Source organism: Ornithodoros turicata, chromosome 2, assembly GCF_037126465.1.
Source record: "Ornithodoros turicata isolate Travis chromosome 2, ASM3712646v1, whole genome shotgun sequence".
NCBI classification, from domain to species: Eukaryota; Metazoa; Arthropoda; class Arachnida; order Ixodida; family Argasidae; genus Ornithodoros; species Ornithodoros turicata.
This window is the reverse complement of record NC_088202.1, coordinates 78,720,027-78,742,734: the sequence shown is the minus strand read 5'-3', so window position 1 is coordinate 78,742,734 and position 22,708 is coordinate 78,720,027. Positions and strand designations below refer to the sequence as shown.

At 43.5% G+C, this 22,708-nt stretch overlaps 2 protein-coding genes across 2 annotated transcripts in view; both read right to left on the bottom strand.

Annotated features, from left to right (window-relative positions):
* LOC135385600 (INO80 complex subunit D-like) overlaps positions 1–7,994 on the bottom strand; it is a 28,533-nt gene extending 20,539 nt beyond the window's left edge. The window contains exons 1-6 of the mRNA XM_064615021.1: positions 7,866–7,994; positions 7,093–7,236; positions 2,203–3,005; positions 1,959–2,049; positions 1,561–1,782; positions 866–966 (exon numbers count right to left, since the gene is read on the bottom strand). Coding sequence (XP_064471091.1) covers positions 866–966; positions 1,561–1,782; positions 1,959–2,049; positions 2,203–3,005; positions 7,093–7,236; positions 7,866–7,879 — 1,375 coding nt within the window. The 5' untranslated portion in view covers positions 7,880–7,994. The remainder of the gene's footprint in view (positions 1–865; positions 967–1,560; positions 1,783–1,958; positions 2,050–2,202; positions 3,006–7,092; positions 7,237–7,865) is intronic.
* A 2,318-nt stretch (positions 7,995–10,312) lies between these two features.
* LOC135385597 (methylcrotonoyl-CoA carboxylase beta chain, mitochondrial-like) lies at positions 10,313–22,705 on the bottom strand. Its single transcript, XM_064615018.1, has 17 exons — positions 22,518–22,705; positions 22,271–22,337; positions 22,079–22,163; positions 21,792–21,893; positions 21,595–21,722; positions 20,893–21,005; positions 20,682–20,795; positions 18,057–18,121; positions 16,528–16,627; positions 14,879–14,974; positions 14,726–14,798; positions 13,703–13,779; positions 13,546–13,612; positions 13,324–13,480; positions 13,039–13,153; positions 11,602–11,687; positions 10,313–10,480 (listed from the first exon to the last, which is right to left on the bottom strand). The coding sequence occupies exons 1-17, from the start codon at positions 22,647–22,649 to the stop codon at positions 10,363–10,365; spliced, it is 1,695 nt and encodes a 564-aa protein (XP_064471088.1). The 5' UTR covers positions 22,650–22,705; the 3' UTR covers positions 10,313–10,362.
* Positions 22,706–22,708: the final 3 nt, after the last annotated feature.

Genomic DNA, 22,708 nt, shown 5'->3' with positions numbered 1-22,708 from the left:
CTATATTTGTCACAAATCGCTATAGCAGCTCTTCAGAACTCACCAGGACAGTAGCCTTTCTATTCACGCAGTTTTTTACAGAGCCTAATATTACGTCAAATCAATGTCATCGTGGTTTACAAACTCCCCGGAACAGCCGACGCGGCACAGAACATCAAAGAAAGCGCGCATTTTGAACGTGGCGAGCCGTCTCCGCCAATAGGAGGGCCGCGCGCTGGCCATGTGACTCTCGGGAGCCAATCACTTTCTGAGGTTTGCTTTCATCGATCGCGCCCTGCTCTTTTATTTGCTGGCGGAGAAGTGTGAAACTACGGCCATCGGGAAGCTGGATTTCTCCTCTTTCAAATGATACCAAGATGGCACCGATCGGTGGGAAAGTTATCGCGCAATTGGCAAAACAGTAAGAGCCTTCCGAGCGTAATTTTTACTCACTTTTTTGCGAGTGCGGGTTACAAAAATAAGTATTTAATCAATCTCTAGTCTGAATTTGATTGAAGTACATTGTGACATAACAAGTGAAGGTGCGAGGATCACAAAAATACGCACTTTGGAAAACAGACTTTTTGACAAAATTCGACATTTTAATTGCCGCATCTCCCCTTAAAATATTACCAGTCAGGCACATGAATGTTCAAAACAAGACCACTTTCTCATAGTGTGCAATGATATTTCTACCATTTGACATAATTAATATTTCTATGCATATTTCTGGCTGAATAATCAGCAGCAAGAATGAAAAGACTAACATATGTATGCAGCCTGATGGGATATATTAACAATTTTCTCATCTTCATTGGTAAAACCTGTCAAACTGATGAGAGAATATGGTAACTAGCTCACAAATTGTTAAATAAGGCAAGGATACGCTTTGTGCAGTGCCTCGTGTAAGGCAATGCTGGGCGGGAACAGACTTCATCTTCCTGTTGGTAACAGCATTTTCTTTTATCTATGGATGACTGTTTTAAACTGAAAAAAGAATGTACGCTTTAGGTACAGAATTGGTGTGTATTCACAATGCAGATAAGAGAGAGAGAAAAAAACAGGACAACATATCCGATAGGACATCACCCACTGGATTGTGGGTTTGGGTTGGGTTACGTTAGGTTGTGTTCCTGGAAACACTTGAACACCATTCACTGCACTTCACGTCTTATAGACCTATCTTACAAATGCTGTGGACCTACACAGTTTAAAGAGTAGAAATTGAGCAAGATACAATATTTTCATCGAGGACAAAGGGAGGAGGCACACTGAAGTGCGAGCATGGTGCATTTAAACGCACATAGCAGACAGGATGAAATGGCTACTTGTATGCTAGTAATAATTTGCGGTTTTACGCGGGAAGAAAACTATGATGAAGTAGTGAACAGCCCACATTAGAATGTATATAATACACTAAAACCCACTGCCACAAATTTTCTTATTTCCTTTTTACAAATCGTAATTTCACCTGCATGATACTTTGAGGCAGTGTGCCGATAAATATGGCATTTATCAAAGCACATTACCTCAAAGTATGACGCTTGTGGTGAGACAGTCAAAACAAGCCAGCAACATTACCTTCGATGCGATCGGCTCTCCTCTCGGTCAAGCAGAATTTGTGCAGCAAGGTCGGGGTTCTGGCGTGCTGCTGCTGTCAGGTGATGCACAAGGGCAGTCTGCTGCTGCAGCTGGGGCTGCACTGTGGTTTGCCGCTTGCACAACATCTCATAGGTTCTCCTTAGCTCAGCTCGCAGCCGCTGAATTCGCAGGTACCGTACACTTTTCACAGTAGAAGCATCACTGAGAGAAGAGTACGCAGCAAGTGAGCACTTATCTCTCATTTAAAAAAGGAGGATGCTGCCACCAGGTGGCTGCCTGTATTGCGTGAGTTACGCGATAACATGCTATACTTGCACATGACCACTTCCAAAGCTTCGCGAGACCTGTTCACAGTGCTTTCTGAGGGCATCACCCACCTGCAGTCGAGATCCCAATTCCAAAAAGACGGTGGCTTCTGCACCATACTGTCATCATCATCACTCAAGTCACTATCCGAGCTATCCATTTCTGAAAAAAAAAAAAAGACGTCAGATATTCCGTCTTAGTGCCATGAAGCAACTGTGGCTATGAGCGAGAGAGGTAAGAAAATGCCACTACTTTTACCCTAAATGCAAACATACTACAACTTCTCCACACCAATGAACAAGTGTCTCCACTTGCCTGTAGTGCGCAAAGCATCATTTCTCCACAGGTTCTTTTCCAAGCACCAGAAGTCCTTAAAGCTACGGAGTGCCGACTGTCCGTCGGATGTCCCGGCATACGGAGGCACACGGATTGCGGGAGAAGGGGCAGGCAGTAACTTTGCTTTTATCCTTTCCTTCGTTAACTTGTCCCGAGTTTTCTCCTTTGCCTTCAGTGGAGACACTGCCGGTATCAACCTCCTTGCAGGCCCTCCCTGAGCCCCAAGGTGCACCGGCACTCTCCCGGTCTCCTGCGCTTCCAGCTTCGGGACAACTGGTGGTGTTTGGTACCACGACGGAGGGTGAGCTGCCTGCCTGCAGTCTACCCTCGCGACGTGATTTTGGACAGCGGCAGGCGGTGATGGCCGGTGGTTGTAATGGTTGTGACTAGATGCATCCTGTGCCTTCTTCAGTTTGTCTAACAACTTGTTTTGTGCTATTTTCGCCTGTAGACGATTCATGGTTTTCGAGGCTGCTCCATTACCCACCTGCCTGCATGCGAGTTGCTGGCAGGACTGCTCGACTGCTCCATTTTCTTGGAGCGGGACGTCTGTCCATGAGGGAGGAGGTGGCTCAGAGAAAGCGTAAGGGTCTTGAGGAAAACCGTCCGCCGAATTGCTTATGCTACTCTCTCGCTTAAGCAGAGCCCGCAGGCGGTCAGCAAATTTAAGTCGCCCGTCTGCGGCTGGGGGAAGGACCAAAGGTGGTCCACCTTTCTCCTTACGTTGCCGAGGTCGAGGTTCTTTCTTTGGACAAGGCTCACTGACTGATTTTGGATAGAGTCTGTAACAATACAAAGAACAAAAATTAGTACATTTTTATAATCTGCTGCGTGTTACCTTCAAATGCCTGTTGCAGTAGTACACATGTGACCTGTGACTGTGAATGTTGCAAATGTGAATGAAACTGTGAATGAACAAAGAACAGGGCTGTCAAGCTGTATTGTGACAACCAGGATGTGGCATGTCATGTTGCAGATGCTACTGCTGCTCTTATTAGATAGGCTCTATTTTATGACTACCACATGCTTCTCAATATGCAATGTTACACCAATTAATCATTCGGTGATGTTACATCACTCAAGATGCAGATCATCAGTTGCATGAATGGCTCTACACTGTGTGTGTAAGTGCTGGTGCTGATGTCTTGTTCAAACACAAATTGCTTAACTTTTTATATTTACTATGGTCAAATATCAGCAATAGCAGACTTGTTGGTTTTGCACCCATGCTTTACGATCCCATTTGCTTGGGAACCATTCCTTCGCCATGGAAGTCCTCCTCGTTCACGCGATAATTCCCTTATCTGACAATGGTAGTTTCTTTTGTTTGTTTTTGTTTTTTTACTCAACTGGGGGCAAATGCATCTACTGTATTCTACTCTCAATTTTACATCCACTGGCAGTTGAGCAAAGGCTTCTCCTGAACTTCAAGTGGTCCGAGGTCGCAAACGACGCGTGTACAACTGTAAAACCACCCAAACACATGCTTTTCATCTGTGTAACAATTCACATTGTGACCAAAGTTTGCAGGAACGACGGTGGGTATATTATTAAAGGTCAACTGCATCTTATGCCAACAATATTGAACTAAAACAGCTGCAAATGTGCTACTTCTCCAGAGGGCTTATTCAGCTGAGAGCTTATTTATTTATCTGAATGTGCCCATCAACGGAACATCATCCCTTTTGGAACTTTGGAACTTTAACATTACAACACAAGAGACAAAAAGTTATGATAATGTAGATCCCGAATCAACTGGCAATTCCACCAGAAAGTCACACATGTCGCGTTTAAAACCATTAAAAGGCATTAAAAGTTATGCTGAATATGAGTTATAGTATTCGTATATATATACTAATAGTACTAACTATTAGTATATATATATATATATATATATATATATTAGTAACTATATAGTTATAGAATTATGAATATGAGTTATGAATATGAGCGCCTGCATACTTTTGACTGCATACTTGTCATCTATTACATGTGCTACCGCATTTCGTGCAACTGATGTTTTGAAAGAGTTCATTATGTAACCCACACTCTCAGCACAGTACGTTATGGAGCCGAGTTCACCTGAGAATGATGCTGTGAAGGTCAGTAACGATAAGTAACTATGTAAACAACGAGAATTTGCAGAGGCAGACCACTGTTAGGGATGACACAGACAAAAAAGCCTCAAACCCCCAAAAATGAACGAATTCAAACAACTCAGGGAAAAGAGGTGCTGATGCCAGGAATCAAATTTCAGCATATCTGACGGGAGATCAGAAGACCCAGGTTCAATTCGTGGCGTCAGCACATCTTCCCCACCCCCGAGTTGTTTAAAGAAACGATCTAAGCTAGCCAATTATTTCAAATAAATGCTGATTTTTCACAGTTTTTTTTAGAGTCTAGTTGACGAGTAGCACTTGTCCCGTCAAATTCTCTCTTGCGTACTCGTGCTCCGTTTTGCGCTACTACACCTCCTTAATATGGACCAACTAGCCCAACTTCGAATTCTATCCCATAACAATAGGCCTTGTACAATGACAATTCCTTGTGACGACAATCAGCATCGTTATATGTGGGTTTTACTGTAAAATGAACATTTACACCATGTCACTATACTGTTTGTTTTATCGGAGCGTCGTCCGGAAAGAGCTTTCACTCTGTGGTCGTTGTTTTTTATGGCTAGCACTCTTCTTTTATAGCCAGTACATTTCTTCACCTCGGGCTATTTGATGCCTGGGACGGTTAACACCTCTCTGTAACCTGTATCTTTGTACACTGTATCTTTTGCAACAATACACTGTGGCCCATCCCCACGGCATCCATTGGTTGACTTGGCACCCTCTGACGATGGCTCCCAGTTTTCATAACGCAAACTAGAACCACTGTACACTACTGCCGTTGAATGCGCTTTGTGGATGGTTGTGCAACTTTCACTGCCACAACTCATCATGAAAAGGCATGTGTTCGTTGTGCAACAATTACGTGCCTTTTCATGAAGAATTATGGCAATAAAAGCTGCAACAAAACAGGTGTGGAAGGACAACTACTACTGACAGGATCATCATAGCCATAGCAATAACATACTGACGTACCCCATGGCTCAAACTTCATGTGACAGAAAATATGACATTCTCTCCTTCAGATCACAGTTCTCTGTCTCCGCAACAAACAGGTCATGAGTCCAGTTTGGGACTCGATTCAAACATGTTGCGGTTCTCGACATATTGTTTGGGAACCCGGCCCGAGACTCTTGAATTTAGTATTATGTGCTGTACACTATTATGCCTGTCATAGACATGCTAATGGCTCAACTACCTCAACTACCGACTCACAACAAACAGCCCTGTTTGTTTCTCAAGAAGGATACACAGGTCACACTCCCAAACTACCCTCCCAGCCAGCTACAAACAGCTCCCAGGTGTGTGTCTACTTCTTCGTCCGTGTCTGGGTGCGGCTCTTCTAGCATGGAGTGTTACCGACTGCCCTGAATTTCTGCACATATTCATGCACTCAACTCGTTGAAGAGGTGTTACACCAGTACCGTCAGCAACAATCAGACCACAACCCTTGATAGAATATTAAATATGCTTTAACACATAACAGCAAACAGGGATGATTGAGAATAATCGATATCAGTGGAAGGGCGCAGACTAGCTGGTTCATAATGAGGAGGAGGAGACCCGAGACAGGGGAAAAATTAACAGACAACAATTAAGTTTCTCAGAAATTCTCTTAATTTTTCCCCTGTCTCGGGTCTCCTCCTTGTCATGATAGAATAAACCAGAGCAAGAAAACTTTGCTCTGTAACACTCGCAACACTGACAAGTATTACGTTTAGATAGGCACCACACATGTTAATGTGCAAAACTGTCATGTTGCCCTTCGTAAGTGGCAGAATTGGACTGCTTTGGTTGGTATTCTTTTTGCCGCTGAATGGGCCAGTGTTCTAGAGTACCAATATCTTGTTGCATCCAAAGATAACGTTTTCAGAATATGTTTATGCATGTATGATAAGAAAGCCCAATCACCCTTCATGTACAAACAATTATTTTTTGCTCCACATTCAAAGGATGAAACACAGATTCGGGTCACCAGTGTTGAGTCAGAGAAAGGACTGCAACGGAAGGTTCTTTATTGCCGGCTGGGTGCCAACTGAACTCGATCAGGGTGGCCGAGTAGAATGGCCAAAGGCTGGCGCGTAACACGAGGGGCGTGCAAAACTCGATGTGCCTGCGCACGGCGCACGCCATCTGTGTCGTCTGCTACAGATCTATCAAAACTTGCCATTTATGTACGTCCCATAATGATCTGTGTCTTTCTTTGTGATTTCTTTCTTTCCCTAACATACATTTACGTTTAGTAGACAGAGTGCAAGCCTTTTTAGGTATAAAGTGTTGTTAAGGAGGTAAGTTGTGCACTCCCCTGCAGTGGCACCAATGATTGCAATTATGCTGGCCTGACTTCACACATAAATCAGTGGCAATGTTATATTTGGTCTAAGCTTACGGCTAGCACATATCATTTTCGCTTGTTATTGTTCAATATCCAATTCAAGGAACAACAGCACAATTCTTATCCCCATGAAGTCCCCAAACCCTCGCATAATCATGGTCAATGAAACGAGGTGCGCGGAAATCACCGGCTCAAATTAAGACACAGCACTGCGTACAGTCAAATGTACTCGACAAGTCCTCAATTGCATTCATATGGCACTGTTATTCGCCGATTGCAGAACGATTGGGCAAAATAAAAATGTCTCAAATGAAGTGTAAATCACAATATTTAACATTGCAGGAAAGCTCAATTGCTAACACGTCCCACAGGTAAGGTTCTCATGCATGAACTTCAATGACCAAGAAACATACTCACTGGCTTTCATTGGAGATACCATGACACTTATTGAGTTTGTTGGCGTTCCCACCACTGTGAGCATAACCGAGAGCGTTTTCTTCAAATATCTGTCGGATGCAGTACGTGTATCCATTTAACTGTTCCTGTCTGTATAATTGCGTGCTGGAAAGAAAGATGAAATTGGTGAACGAAACAACCCGTTTTTCTTACATGCAACATGTACTTGTACCTCCACGACCGTCATTGTTTATTCAGTTATTGAAGTGAAGAACACGGACGTTCACATGAAACATTGTTTACATGCTTATCAATGCTGCAAGCAGCATGACACTTCACTGCTACCTTCCAATCACTCCAGCTGAATGCGATTATTCACTGTGACTAATTGGCGCTGTAGACCCTAACCCCTGTACCGCTTCCCAGTTACACTCACACGTGAAAAAACATGAGAAGAAGACAACTTGTGACAGCCAAAAATGCTGTGATGTGTAAGCCTAACTCACACCGCACTAGCGTCCCCTAAGATAGAGCAGAATTAGGCTTACGAAGAAACAAGTTCGTTTGCAGTATAGAGGCAACACCTCACTCCAAAGCGACTGATCGAAATTCACTTGGGACCTTCATAAACACGTGTGCCTTGACAGACCCTAACACAGGCGCCGTTTCACTTCGATATTCAATTTTATGTGTCACATCTGAAGGTCACTTGTTTAGGGCTAACTTCACAAAGCGTAAGTGTTGTTAAAAGGTTGACCTTCTAGGAAATGCAATTGAGGTGTTGAAACATTTACCCATTTTGGTTCATTATCAAGCTGCTCCCTTTTCTGTGTGTAGTTTTTAGTTGGAGCACAGCACCACAGTAAATCCAACATCCGTGTGTAAAATCATGGTACGAAGGGAAACCACAACAAATAATATGGCTGCCGTTTCGTCGGTCATGCTGATTCAGGAGCATAGCTATTATTGGCATTATAATAAACTTAAAAATAGTATGTGATATTTATGAAATTTATGTACATTATTTAGTATATACTGCTGTGTAATTCATTGCTTTCGTCTAAATGTTAATGTTCATATGTAGCTACGAAACTGTCGTGTGCTAGTACTTGGTTGTTCGCATTTTCGCATTGCAGCCGATTGCAGCGGACGAAGCAAAAGGCAAAAGCACGAAGGTTTGTGTATCTATCAGGCATGGGTCAAGGAACGTAGTTTGCTTTTTCTTTCTTCTGGGTCATCAGCTTGCACCTGCTTGTAGGCTTTGTTAAAATGTTCCTGTACATCAACTGGAACTTTTGTGTTTCCAGTAACAGTGCGTTGTTCACATTGATGTGACGAGTATACTAGCGTGCAAATCGCAAACAAGCGATTTATGTCTGAATATGCTGTCTCTACTATTATATTGACACATTACGTTTCTCAATATTTGCAATATGACTAATGAGGACATTTTGTTGTACAGCAAGAATGAGTGAAGAGGTGATGCCAAAGATTGATGTGGCTAAGGAGTTATCCCACAAGCCGCAGTTGAATTACATGAAGCAAATTGAGAAAGAAAATTTGGAGCGCGTGAAAAAGCTGAAGCGAATCCGGCAGAGGAATATTGTTACCGGCTTGCTTCTTGGGGGTGGTGTTTTGGGAGTCTGTATCCTTTCCCGTGTCTCTCGTTTTATCATTGTGCACTTGTTTTCGTTTTCTTTAACTGTAATGTCAGATATGTATTCAATGTATGCCGTCAGACAAGAAAACTTCCTTGACGACCTGGATGAGCCTCTAAAGCAGTAATATCGCACCAACTCTGGAAGCTGTAGGGTGTGCATGTACATAATGTTGCTTGTTTTACATAAAGTGAAATAAACTGGAAACCTCAGTGGCTGGCTCATCTCGGCATCCCAAACTAGCCTGAGCTTAATTTGGTTTGACGCACAAGTCAGCAAGTAGTCTTGCCCTCTTCTGGATCACCTTGGCTTTTTTTTTTTTTTACAGAAGTTCAAATTCCGCTTGGTGACTTGTAAAAAAAAGGGCAAATATATGTCGTGGAACAAAAAGATGCTGTTACCCTGGCAACGGGAATCATCAGTTGTGAAAGAACCACAATGGACCATTTCCATATTCGCGTCGCCCCTGGCTGCGGAATGTGGAACGTCGTGTCTTTCCCCCCAATAAACATGGTGACGCTTTTCGTACTGGCACGTTGCGTGGGAAAGTAGCAAGAGAAGATTGGAAGAAGAATGCGGAAAGAGTGAAAGCACATTGTACTCATTACCAGTAGAAAGAGTTGTCAAATGTAGACCTCAAACGTCCGCGTAACCTTGAAACCGATTATCTCCCCCCAATGAACATGACAGTCGCCCATACTCTTAGTGGGAAAAGATCCATAGTGATGTTTTCCACTCAAACATGGCGGACGCAAGGGCTGGGCATGCGCATACGCGTTGTCAGAAGTGGTCCATTTACACTATCTCTCTCCTTCTCAAGAAGGCCGACAATGTGGAGCAGGCTCCTATTGCTCTCCTCAAATGATTGGTCCAATCATTGCGTGAGATAGTTTGAGGAGACCAAATGGAGGTCTCTCTGCAGTGTCACGCTTCTTGAGAAGAGAAACAAAAAATGTTTGCACTTTAGTTTTTGTACTTAGTGTTCACGAGGACACTGGCTAAGGATAAGTTGGTCAAGGTGCTGTAACTGTGCACGTCATTACAATGCAGATGCAACATTGTAAAAGTCAAATGTGAAGCACACCTAAGAGCTAACATGATATTCTTGGTAACAGGGCTGAACACTCCACTTACCGTGTATTCATACGAGCGACATTCCCCAGAATATTCCAGCATAAGATATGCAAGACGTCATAGCTTTCCACTGCCATGTGAGCGCCCAATGTCACGTCTTTTCGTGCTCTTCTAACCATGAGGAATATTCTGCAGCTTAGCTGCAAGATATTCCGTAGCAGACGACAGGGCCAATTGTGTCGTCTGCTAAGTGCACAGCGCACTACTTCTGATATTCCAGGGACACTGCCCCGTGACGGAGCAGTTTGTTGCTTTTTCTTCCAGTAGAATATTCCATGGGGATCGCTCTCATGTGAATACACGGCTAATGCAATGAATTCTTCCAGTGGGTTAGATACAATATGAGATGGTGTAAAAAAAAAAAAAAGCGCAAGACGCTACGCCATGTTGATCACCTTTTTCTGAAAGCTGTTTGTGAGCTGCCTTGAACACTTAAAAATAGAGAAAAATGTGATATGTACATCTATTTTATCATTCAATTCCTCATACAAATAGTCCTTCACATCCTAAACACTCCAAAATGAGTGGGATCAATCGATGCGTTAAGTGCTGCACTTAGGCTAAGGCCCAGCACCTTTCGTGTGTCCACGGGATCAATCACTCCATCATCCCAGATTCTGAAAAAAAAAAAAAAAAACATGGTAGCGGTTTTATCATAAACTGGGCTCTCTCACACACTCACCATCACTAACCTAATTCGATACTCTACTGAACAAACAATGCAGCCTAGGTAGCCACACAGCGATGGCAAAAGTTAAAGGAACTATGGAACGCTTTTTTTTTTCTTTTTCTTTAACGAAAGAGATGTTTCAGCTGAAGTTTTACGTTCAGCAAGCAAACAGTTTTCTCACGAGAATTTCAATGAAGCTTATCCCCCCCTGGCAACGTCCCGCGGTGGCAGGAGTGTCGTGGGGAGAAACGTAACCATGCACCGCATGGAATGCCAGTGATCGGCCAATGCTTTTTTGTGCAAGCCATGTGCAATCTCAACATAAGGAAGCATTGGGAATGTGGCGCATCTAGTAGTGAAGAGGAATGCGGAGGAGAGGTCCGGAGGTAACTTGGAACGCGTGTGGTTGAAAAATGGTGCACTTTAGTAGGGAAAAATTTCAGCTGTACGAGTTTCTCGACGGGAAGAACGGTTTTCAGCAAACATTTTACAGGGTATCCAGGCAATTTTCCAAGACTCTCTAAATGTAAGTGTGTTTTCTGCAGCCTATTGCATTCCTACCACAGATATACATGCAAGTGTGTTCTTGCTTGGCGCTCTTTGATTTACAAAAGATGCAGCGATCCACCATATGACATTTTAAATGCCTAGTTATATATAGAGCCTGAAGCTTTAGGGTTTAAACCGATTCTTCCCCGAATTTGCACCCCGAATTGAAGGTTGCCCCTTTAGGGTGAAACCCAGATTTTTACCCGGCAAATTGCCCTCACTGAGACGTCTGTAGGAATGCACACTGACTTGGTTGGCAGCAAATGCAGTTACATCATCGTTTGTGTCAAACAAGTACAGTTCATTTGAGTAACTGAGCCCGATTTCTCCCCAAATTTAGCATACTGGAAGTTTTCCCCCCTGAATTTGCATGAATTTAGGGCAGATGTTTATTTACCCGATTTTTACTCCCCGAATTTAGAAAAAAATATTTCCCGAAAACTTCAGGCACTAGTTATATAGCGAGTTATTTAAAAGCACATTTTTTATCACAGTACTCCTATAGTTGGATGTTTTTACCTCGCGCTTGAATAGTAGGGACTGCCTTCTCTTTCATACTTCTGAATAATTGGATCCTTTAAGGCTTTCTCATCTTCTGCAGTCCACTGCAAAACCAAGAGGCATGTTCTCACATATATGATAAGTAGTACATATACTACAGGGTTAGTCTAGCAAACGTTACACATTTCAATCGCATCGTAAACACAGGAGACAGGGCTTAGCCTACCCCAAACTTTGAAGACTGGTAGCCATTTGTAAGGGCCTTCTTTTTCTGCTGTGGCAAATCCTGAATTCTGCAGCAGGGAACTATGAATTCTGCATTTTTCCGCGGTAAAACGCAAATTGCCATAGTTCAGATAGAAACTACTTTCTGTTAGCTCTTAGTGTGCAAGAACACGGTTACAACTCCAAAAACTTTTGTGACTTGGCATAACAAGATACACTGTACTTTCTTCTGAGAGGGAGTGACATTTGTCACCGATAAGTGACCTGTCTGCATGCACAGAGTTTACTGTCACAAAGGGGTACTTGACAGCTATGGACACCAAAGTAGGGGTCAGCATTTTCTCTCCATTCGAGAATCCCAGAGAGTTGAGGGTTAGAGAGAGGAGTTAGAGGGTTGTTGCAGCACCTAGATGGGGTTGGCACATCTACGCTGTTAGGCAAGCCGACTCGGTGCGAGCAAAGTTCGTTCATCTCGCGCATAAACTGAGTTAAGCGCGCGGTTTCTGCAAAATTCTGCACAAAACCTCATATTCCGCGGCAGACCCACAATTCCGCAAATTTTTGCAGAATCGCAGAAAAAGAAGGGCCTTAGCCATTTGTTTTAAGTTTTATTGGGATTTTTTGTAAGCACTATGGTCATGTAGAAAGAAAATTTTTTCTTGTGTCTGCTTCACATTCACATCACCTCACACAGGCGGTGCTGCCTACAACAATGTGACATGCCCATTCTGACGCCTCTTCTTATGTATGTTGGCGCCACCTGTGTGTGGTGAAATGAAATTGAAGCGCACACAGGAGAAAATGGAGGCTTTTGAGTGACATGGGCCATAGAAAATGCATAGAGTGAGATTTTGCATGATTTTTAATTTTTAAAAATTGTTCTTCTACAGGACCATAACGCTCACAAGAAATTCCAACAAAACTTCAGACTACTGGTCTGCGAAGTTCGGGGTCGGCTAAACTCGGTCTTCTATTTTTACGATGCAGTTGAAATGTGTAGCATTTGCTAGACCAACCCTGTAGACATACACATGTCAACATTTGTCTTTCCTGGTATGTATACCATGTACCTCCCAACACTCTAGTTCACTGTTCTCACTCACCACCATTTTTCTCCATGGGATGATTGCTCATAGTCCTCTCGCCACATAAAGCCACATTTCAATTTCAACAACAAGTCATAAGACGGTTGAAAAGATGTGCACCAAAAGAGCACCGTTCATCACGTACAGGCTTTTTTTCTCTGGCCCGCTGATCCTTTGTTATGGTTGCAAGTACATTGGCTGCTTGTTCACCTCCCATGACAGATATCCTGGAGTTGGGCCACATGTATAGGAAGCGGGGCCTGAAAAATCGTTAAAAAAAAAGAAAGAAAGCACAGGTTGCAGTGAGTGCAAAGATAAATTTTCTGCATTTCAGTCTAACAGTGAGATAGTGGTATTCATAGAGATGGTTTGATCTGGTGAGTGAGTGTGCAAGCTGTATCCCTGACATGCGAAGCCACGTCGTACTTACGAATAGGCTCGGCCACACATCCCATAGTTGCCGGCCCCATAGGAACCTCCAATGAGGACAGTGAATTTCGGTACTTTAGCGCAGGCAACTGCAGTTACCATTTTGGCCCCATGTTTGGCAATGCCTCCTGCTTCTGCCTCTTGTCCTACCATGAATCCTGTTCACCAGCAGGCAGAAGGAAGATTACTCAGGAGGACACACAAAAGAACACCGGTGACTTACCGGTGATGTTCTGTAGAAATATCAGAGGAATGTTCCTTTGGCAACACAACTCAATAAAATGAGATGCCTGAAAGGGCAGCCATAACTTGTGCTTAGCTATTTGTTCGAACTGCAAGAACAAGTAGTAACGCGAGAGTATATCGTATGAGGTACATACCTTCTGTGCGGATTCGGCAAAGAGTACTCCATTGTTTCCAATAAGGCCTACAGGGTAGCCATAGAGCCGAGCAAACCCTACAGAGTGATACAAATTCACGAAAACTACATTCCTCTATCTTTCTTTTCCAACATTTATCCATGCATTCAGTGAAAAAGACTGTTATACAGTAGAATCTCGATGATACGATCACGCATTATACGAATTTCGGGATGATACGAATTCTTTTCCGGTCCCGGCCAGAATGCCTATTCTTCCCATGTATTAGAGTTCGGATGATACGAACGCGTTATCTTGCCTTTACGGATAATACGAATGAGTCGAGGATGCGACAGAGGTCGTTCCCCCGTGACGCGAGAGCGCGCGAGTCACGCTGCCGCGTATTTCGAAAAGGGAGGGCGATCCTCACCACGAACTCCCTTACATCATGTAGCGCAATGCAAGCAATGACTTTCCTTTTGGTGGTGGTGGTGGTGGTGGTGGTGGAGATAAGATCAAAGCGATTGAACGGCCCGGAACCTTATCACCTTATCTCTGTTTTGACCTTTTTACCCCCCCCCCATCCCCCCTCGCAACAATAAACCGCGAAGCTGTGTGACATCGCTCTGGCGGAAAACAGCGACCAGAACCCCAGAACACGTGGAGGGAACATATCAGGACAACTTGTGGCAACATTACGCGTCACCATTCCGAAAGTCGGCTTCACCTAACGCCTGCTTGCTTTAGGAGAAGCTCGCTTTAGATCACTGTCGCGCGACTCGCGGGTGAAAAGCACGTGCTACGTCTTTTGAATCATTCAAAACCCCAAACGCGCCAAAAACGGAGACACAAAAGCGTTACAACCGACCTCTTTCATTGACAGTAACGAAAAATGAACAGTCACTGTCTATTTTCTTGCCTCAATTTTTATTTTGGTTTAATTCGTTTGATACGAATTTTTTCCGCGACCCCGTGAGATTCGTATCATCGAGATTCTACTGTATAATAATACGAGTGCAAAATTGTCCCGCGTGGCAACGTTACCCGTAACTAATGTTTCGCCGTACAAAGCCTTGAATTCATCAAACTTGCTGCCGTCAACTACGCGAGCTATAACCTGTGCAGGAGGCAAAACTGAGTTAATGAGAAGTACGGTTTCACGACTAGCAGATTACTGATGTTAAAGCCCTAGTTTACCTCTCTGACGTCGTACGTTTTCTTGAGATTGTCTCCAACTATGCCATAGATGTCATCCAGGTCGTGTACTGGCTCTTCCACCTTTGTAACAGAGAGCTGCAGAAATCGAAGAGTACATATTGTGTGCATGGTGCAGAATTACCTGTGACATTGCTGCAGAACAGACACAAAGCTGTTTTTATTCCTTTCATGCCCTGAGCTGACATGTTCACTTTATGATGAGCTCTGCAGAAGTTTGCAGGTGTATAGCTACGCTTATGCGTTGCATTGCACATTCAAGAACTGCCTCCAATAGAAGAGTGCTTGGTTTGAGTACACAAGATGTGTCCAGCAAGAATGCTGAATGCTTTAGTGTCTATCAGGACCATTCTGAAGGAGGTGTGCGAGAGGGGCAGACGGGTCTCGGAGGCTCATAATTAAGGTCCCAGGTCTTCCGTGATTCAGCGAAATATCGCGGAATCCGGAATTCATCGCGGAATCCTTCGTTTGACACGGAATTCCGCGGAATCCCTTATTTTTTTAGGTGTGCGGATATTCGAGTTCTCGAATTCGATTCAAATATCAATCATTCGAAGTATTTCATTCGTGAATCGAATACCCAATATTCTGATTTCCGAATATCCGACTATTCGCCGAATACGAACGACACCTCCCGAAAGTGGGCTTCACCTGAAGCTTCCTTGCACTAGGTGAAGCCTGCTATACAAAACTGCCCAACCCAGCAGGATCAGCACAGACAGATTGCAGTTTATCATTAGGTATAACGTTAGCCCAAGCTCATTGTGCATACTTCGCCTGAGGAAGGGGCGGCGTCCCTCCCGTGTGCAGTTTAGCGGTGGCAGTGGGGGACTTTGATTTGATATCTGGGAGTTTGCCTTTAAAGGCTCTTAAATAATGCAACAGCCCAGAAACAAACAGGGTGTCCTGTAACTTCCACAGGGCATGTATTGTAAGCTCCTTGCTATAATCTTCCTATAAAGTTCTTATAAATTCAGTAGATGCTGAGAGATCTTTAGCAGGTATAAAATGATTGCAGTTGACGAACCCTTGTCTTTGTCAGAGCAGAACACAAAATATCATGTATGTAAAGCTGAGCCGCAACAGTGCTTTCAATCTGTAATTTTATAAAAACGTTTTTGTTCCCACATTATCCAAGAAAATAAAGTGTTTCCCGTTTCAAGCAGCCGTTGACTGCTGGCCGCGGACAATCGCGGAAATTACAAGAGAGCGCCGCATAATTTTGAATTTGCCACAGTAGAAAACCAGGGGCCTTACTCATAATGTTTGGTAATAAAATGAGAGCTAAGAGAACTTTCCCAATACAATTTAGAACAGAATTTTTCTGTAGAGCTTTGAACTGCAGAACATTTATGCAACAAGATAAATTACCACGTGTGTACATATGTAAATTGTATGCATAAACTTGTTTTCTGGCTATTGTGTGGTCTCAAGAGACAATGCTTCGAGAAGGGGGAGGGGGCACTTCATGGTTAGCCTGCCCCAGGTGTCCAGTAAAGTACACCAACATTTCCCCTGAAACCCAACCTCATGTTAACGTGTGCACCCACTCCGTGCTGCTGCAATAAAGTAGAGGGTGTACAGGTTTGTGATGCTTATGAGAAAAATGCATAGCATGTGGAGTTACACACCTGCTTTGGCTTTATCCTATTGAGATTGCTCACAATTCTTCTTGTAAGGTGTAAGGCATGGACATCATCAATAGCATAATGATCTGCCACACCAGATCGCCTAAGAAGGAAAGGATGGGATTGTTAAAATGCGACAAAATCGATTAAATGTAGTATCTTGTGCACTTTTGTGAGGTGTCCCAACTAACACGCACAAACTTATTTTTTAAAACACAGAGCACTCTACGTAGTAGCATAGCAGGAATATTATTGTGGAAGTGTTCTACAGGAACTTCACATGGGAGAGGAGGATTTCACCCCATTTTCCCTTTCCCAAAGGCACTACCGAAGGTACACGTTTGGAACCCCCAAGCCGCCCCCTGGCTATGCCACTGGCAACCTACACGAACGTTATTTTTAATTAAATACATATTGTTATTCCATTGAGTGGTTAAAATGTAGATGATATCTGGTCCTATGTGATGCGAATATCTTTGCCCTATGTTGGTGTCGAGTTTGTTATGACTAGGGCCCGGAAATTTATGCACTGAAAACGATGGAAATAGGCAGGCATTTAAGCCCTCGAAAACACGAAAATAGGCAAGAAAATGCAAAAATAGGCACATTAATTTGATACGCTCTTTGGCTTCGTTAGTGTTTCAGAATGCTCCATCCAGGAAAACGTACTCATTTAACGGCTACGGTACAGTACAAGACATATGGTGCATGAATGCTGAGGTGGCATAGAACCAAGCTATATTGAATAATACTTTTAGTTCTCCGCCCTCGATGATCCTGAAAGGCCAAGCAAGGGCAAATCTTTCAATATACATGAACCCTACAAGCAAACCAAGGCTTTGAAGGAAACCAAACACACACAAAAATAAAAATAAATTGAAATTAGGCGCTAACACGAAGAAACGAAGAGCGAAATGCCGCACTCAACATGAGCCTGAAAGACGCACTCTCACTTTCACACCTACAAAAAGGCTGTTACGTGATCTAAAAATGCAAAAGAAGGCCACAATTCAATAGAGGCAGGCAGCCCCAAAAATGTCGCATTTAGGCATTTATAGGTAACTGCCTAAAATTCCGGGCTCTAGTTATGACTTTCCTTTTGTTTTTTTTTCTTTTGTGACTGTTACTGTTGCTGCATGCATGGGGAGCAGATGCCCCGGCCAAGCCACGTCATGTGTCTTTTTGCACCTGTTTCCCATCACTCGTGTGATTAAATAATTGACAGGGCACAATGAAAAGATACTGCCAACTATGACGCATGGCTACTAACAGCGTTTAGTTCCAGCAATCTCATTCATAGTAGCAACGTTTCATTTGCGCAGAGCACGCTATTCTTCTTTTAAATCTTGACGTATGTTAGTTGGGACACTCTGTGTCTGTGTAGTGCTTGTTTTCAAACCTAAAGCCATAAAGTTTGAGGAAATGTGCTATGTGTAGTTTCACTAGTCTTTCTAGATAAATTTTTACTAGACAGACAATCACGACAAAACAATCACTCCAGGTTGCTACAAGGCAGCCCACGACAGACTTACCGACAATGTAGGTCTGCCCCTCCAAGATCCTCGGCACTGATTTCTTCCCCAGTGGCTGCTTTCACCTTTGAGTTCAAGATGCCCCAAGAATTAACCCCAACTCTAGTAAAACTCGGGAGATGTTTTCCGCTTTTTGGCTATATCTCATAGTAATAGAAATAAACAGGAAGTTGGCATTCCTTTGGTTGGTATCACCATTAGACAAGTCGGCTTCACCTCACTGTCAAAATGGGTTTTGGGGAGGCGAGGCAAACTGCCAAGGCTGCACTAAACTACACTAACCTAAAATATCACTATTTAGTTTATGATATTTTAGGCAGGGTGTCGGAGCGAACTGAAAACCAGAACCGAAAACCGAAAAAAACCGCTATTTTGGTGCGAACCGGAACGGAATCGAAACCGTATACGTTTTTTTCGCTCAGGAGGGAAACCGAAAGATTTATTTAACGGTTTTCGGTCCAAGAAAAAGCTTCGCCGGTTTAGACTATCAATGAGCGAATGAAACTGACGTCGTGTGTTCTGATGTCATGTCACGGATAATTTACGAGGGCTACGGTTACGGTGGAATGTATGTCGGTATACTATGACCCCTTAATTGGTAACGTTTTATCGTTAGCGCACATAGGTACATGTGACCGGTTGTGACTCTCTACCAATGTGCCGTAGTGTTCGTTTTAATTTCATCCGCTCAAACCCTCCTGAACTAAAGACGACCCAAGGGGGCTGCGTAACGGTTTCTCTATCGATAATGTCGCGCAACGCGTCCCTTGTTTGAGAACAGCGAAGTTCATTTCCGTATCCGCGAGGGCAAGCGCGTACGAAGTGGCGCTTCTTTTGTGGACAGGACACGAAGAAAAGAAAACGGAGCTGTCGAGCGCGTTTGAAAGTGAAGGTGTTCCTCGATTTGCGTCGTACTCGTGCGGTGGTGCTTGCTGGCTAGGAAGCAGCAACAGACATTCGGATGGGACGCGATCGCACCAATCCAGCAAGAAAGTTTTACGTATGACATCACGACAAATAAGTCCGTCTGTATCATGGGCTTCAAGAAGGGGAAAGCCTATTTGAACAGACAGTCACCTACAGGAACCTGGAGCTACCAATATCACAGCTGCCTATTAATATTAAATACCATGTGTGCGGAATAAACGGGTTTACAATTTGCAACACTGATTTTTTTTCTGGGAATGAATATGCCCACCAGAAGCGAAACCGGTTCAAAACCGGTATGAACCGTTATTTTTTTGCTCCGGAGCAGAACCGGTACCGGACCGTTTATGATAGAACCGGAACGAAAACCGAATCGAAAAACGTTTCGGTTCGACACCCTGATTTTAGGTCAGTTTAGTGCCGCTTTGGCAGCTCTTGCCTCGCCCCCACAAAAACAATTTCGACAGTCACTAGTTCCAGTCAGTTTATAATATGTTATGTTAGTTTAGTGTGGCTTTGGCAGTTTGCCTCGCCCCCACAAAACCCATTTTGGCAGTGAGGTGAAGCAGACTTGCGGAATGGTGATGCCAACCGAAAGAATACCGTTAAGTCATCACACTGTAGGAGGTCATTATGCACAGGGCTCGAAACCGTTATTTTTTTAGGTTGGGTTCAAATTCTGGTTCAAGGTTATCGGTTCGGTTCGGGTTCAGCGCAACCAAAATAATGGTTTGAACCGATATTAATCAGCTCGAATCGGTTTACGTGTGCCGTACTAATCAGTGTACCACATGTGAGAAGTAATATCAGGTTGCGCGATGGCTTGCTCCATCTTTCTTCCTCTTACTCCCTCGCCTCTACACTTCATTGGTACAAAGAACCATGTGGTTCAAAGCAGATAGTCTTTTACTGCACCAAAAAGTGCTGGGAAATAGTGTACAGCTAGCATACCATTGAACTCCATTGCAAAAGGCTATCGCCAATTTCTAAAGAAAAAAAATGAGAGAGAGAAGAAAGCGGCCACGTGGTAGATAGGCATATCCCAGGGTGCCATGCGCAGGTCGACACGTTGCTCCCCGTTGAAAAGAGGGCGCCACTCCTGTGTTTCCTTCTTCCCTGCTCTGGGTCTGAACCACACGCCAACCTCTTTCCCATAGTCGCTAGAGGTCTGCGTTGCTCGCGGATGTTACTCTGTGAACTATTAAGATTTACATCGCCTTCACACTGCGACGCTGAATGAATGCAAGCAGCCGAGGCAACAATGCAAAGTGTAGCTGTCGTGTAGCACATCTTTTTTTAAACCTCGACTCACAAAAATGTACAGGGATGTTGTGAACCTTTTGGAGGTGAGGCTGTAGGAGGTGCATGGGATCACCACTTCTTGGTTTATCAATTTGTCCGCTCTATGAGTTCGACAAGATTCCGAGCGATGTAGGGAGCTGGTGCGCAGCAGTCGAGTGGGAAGGTGTAGGCGTTTTTACCGTCTCACGAACCGGTTACCACATCATATTTTTTTGGTTCAGTTCTGGTTTGTTCAAGGGAAAAAATTTTTACGGTTCGGTTCGGCAAAAAATAACGTTTTTTTTCGGTTTCCGGCTATGGTTCAGTTCCAGTTTCAATACCTGATTATGCATATGGCCCTTCCAATAATATAATCACAATAATTAAATACAATAAAAGAAAGTAAACACCTCTTACCAGAGGAGGCCCACCAAGAAAAATTGTGCCCTGCTTCCTCACAATGACTGCCTCATCTGACATTGCCGGCACATAGGCACCACCAGCCGTGCAGCTTCCTAGCACTACAGCAATCTGAAACGAGGCGTTTCAGTAATGAGTAAGGATGCTTTGGCAAAATGCTAAGATGCTGATGAAACTCAGCATAACGATGTATTAAGTTAAACACCACCTGTGGAATGCCTAGAGACGACATCGTTGCCTGATTGTAGAAAATACGTCCAAAATGCATCACATCAGGAAATACATCATCTTGTTTTGGCAAGAAGGCTCCGCCAGAATCCACTGTATTGGAAGAAAAGTAATCAAGTTTGAGGTACAAGGACTGCGAATCTGAATGCAATGAGGGAATGTGGTAAATCCAGCAATCTGGTGACAGTAGATCAAAGCAAAAGCCTTGATGCTAATGCAAATGCTGTTTTGAGTGCTTCTTTAAAGTACGATGATCTGGTACCAACTATCCCAGCTGAGGACTTCAGAAAGATAACCAATCTGTTTTGTCTGTCAGTGCTTATATGTTGAGCAAAATGAGTTTCCCGACTGTGCTCCCCTACAGTTTTAAGATGCTGAACATGCTCATCATCAATACCCTGCAGTACTGCACAAGGAAGCACGCTATTTCAGATAATACAGCATCCTTCTGTAGTAGACAACATGTTCTGACAACCCTATGCATGACTACGTATGTATGTATATGTACGAACGCCTACGTCCTTAACCAGCTGTTGCCATGCAATGCACGTGAGGTTGAGTATAGTCTGTATCCACTGCATGGTGAGATGTCAGCAGTATGCTGCTTATGTCAGTGTTTTGAAGATTCCCTTACTACAGCTAAAGTAACGTACACGCTGCAACAAGGTGCTATATACTTTACCTAGGTATATACAAGGCAGGTTGTTCTCACGAGCAATTGCCTGTGCACGTAGATGCTTCTTAACTGTCAATGGATAGTACGTGCCCCCTTTCACTGTAGCGTCATTTCCAACTATGACACACTCTGTCCTACGGTACAAATTTGACTGAGTGTCATGGACCACATAATTCTACTTTTTTTGTAACTTTCTCGCTTACCCACAGATTCTGCCAATGCCTGTGACAACACCAGCTGCTGGGACATCATCTTTCCCGTACACTTTATGTGCAGCTAACTGAGAAAACTCTAGGAAGGGGCTCCTGTAGAAGAAATAAAATACAGCATGTGATCAAGTAACACTGGCAATAAAACGGAATGAAACCCTGCTCCACTTATCAAGGATTGATGTCCTCAGAATGTTTTTCACACAAATTGGTATGGGTTATTGCAAAAGTGGCACACATGCTCTATGGTGGAAACCCAAACTTATCCTGCAAGTACGTACCCTGGATCGATTAAGGTATTGATTCTTTCCCTGACAAGGAGTTTTCCTTTAGAAACGTGCCTTTCTATAGCCTTGTCTCCTCCACCTGGAAAACGTATGTTTGCCTAAAACTTACATGGCAACAAGTACCTTAGTCCTGAACATGCGTCGATCATAAATCCAAAATTTTTATACGCAACGCGGATTACCCACCTTTGCTTATCTCACTTATTGTGCTTTTGAGCTGGTCGACGAGCACTTTCATCTGCTTGTAGTTCTCCTGAGGAAGAGCAATGTGACAACAGAAAACTTTTGCCACGTTGAGACAAGGACCGGAATTTGCCTTTATCGTTTAGCGCATACATATGGAATACAAAGGAAGTGGCTTGGCCTTCCTAGTAATTTCGAATGAAAAATGCCACGGATAATCCAAGCTAAATAGAGGTAACTTTATACGCACCTGAAATTCAGTAGAATTTTTATTAGGTGTACTTCCAATAGTGTTTACAGTGTCTAGTTGATACCTTCTTATTGACCCTACGTTTAATGCTATGGAAAATCGTGAACATTGTGAAAGTCGATTGAGAAACATTCCTGAATGACGCGCAGCCTACAACACAACACGAGCAGTCGACGATTGATGCTTGCTGC

Excerpts from the sequence above, each read along its gene's own strand:
- LOC135385597 (XM_064615018.1), bottom strand. The coding sequence starts at position 22,649 with ATGTTTCTCAATCGACTTTCACAATGTTCACGATTTTCCATAGCATTA. Across the intron at positions 20,796-20,892 it reads CGTCTCTAGGCATTCCACAG|ATTGCTGTAGTGCTAGGAAG; the intron begins GTGGTGTTTAAC and ends GCCTCGTTTCAG. Across the intron at positions 14,975-16,527 it reads ATAGGATAAAGCCAAAGCAG|CTCTCTGTTACAAAGGTGGA; the intron begins GTGTGTAACTCC and ends CGATTTCTGCAG.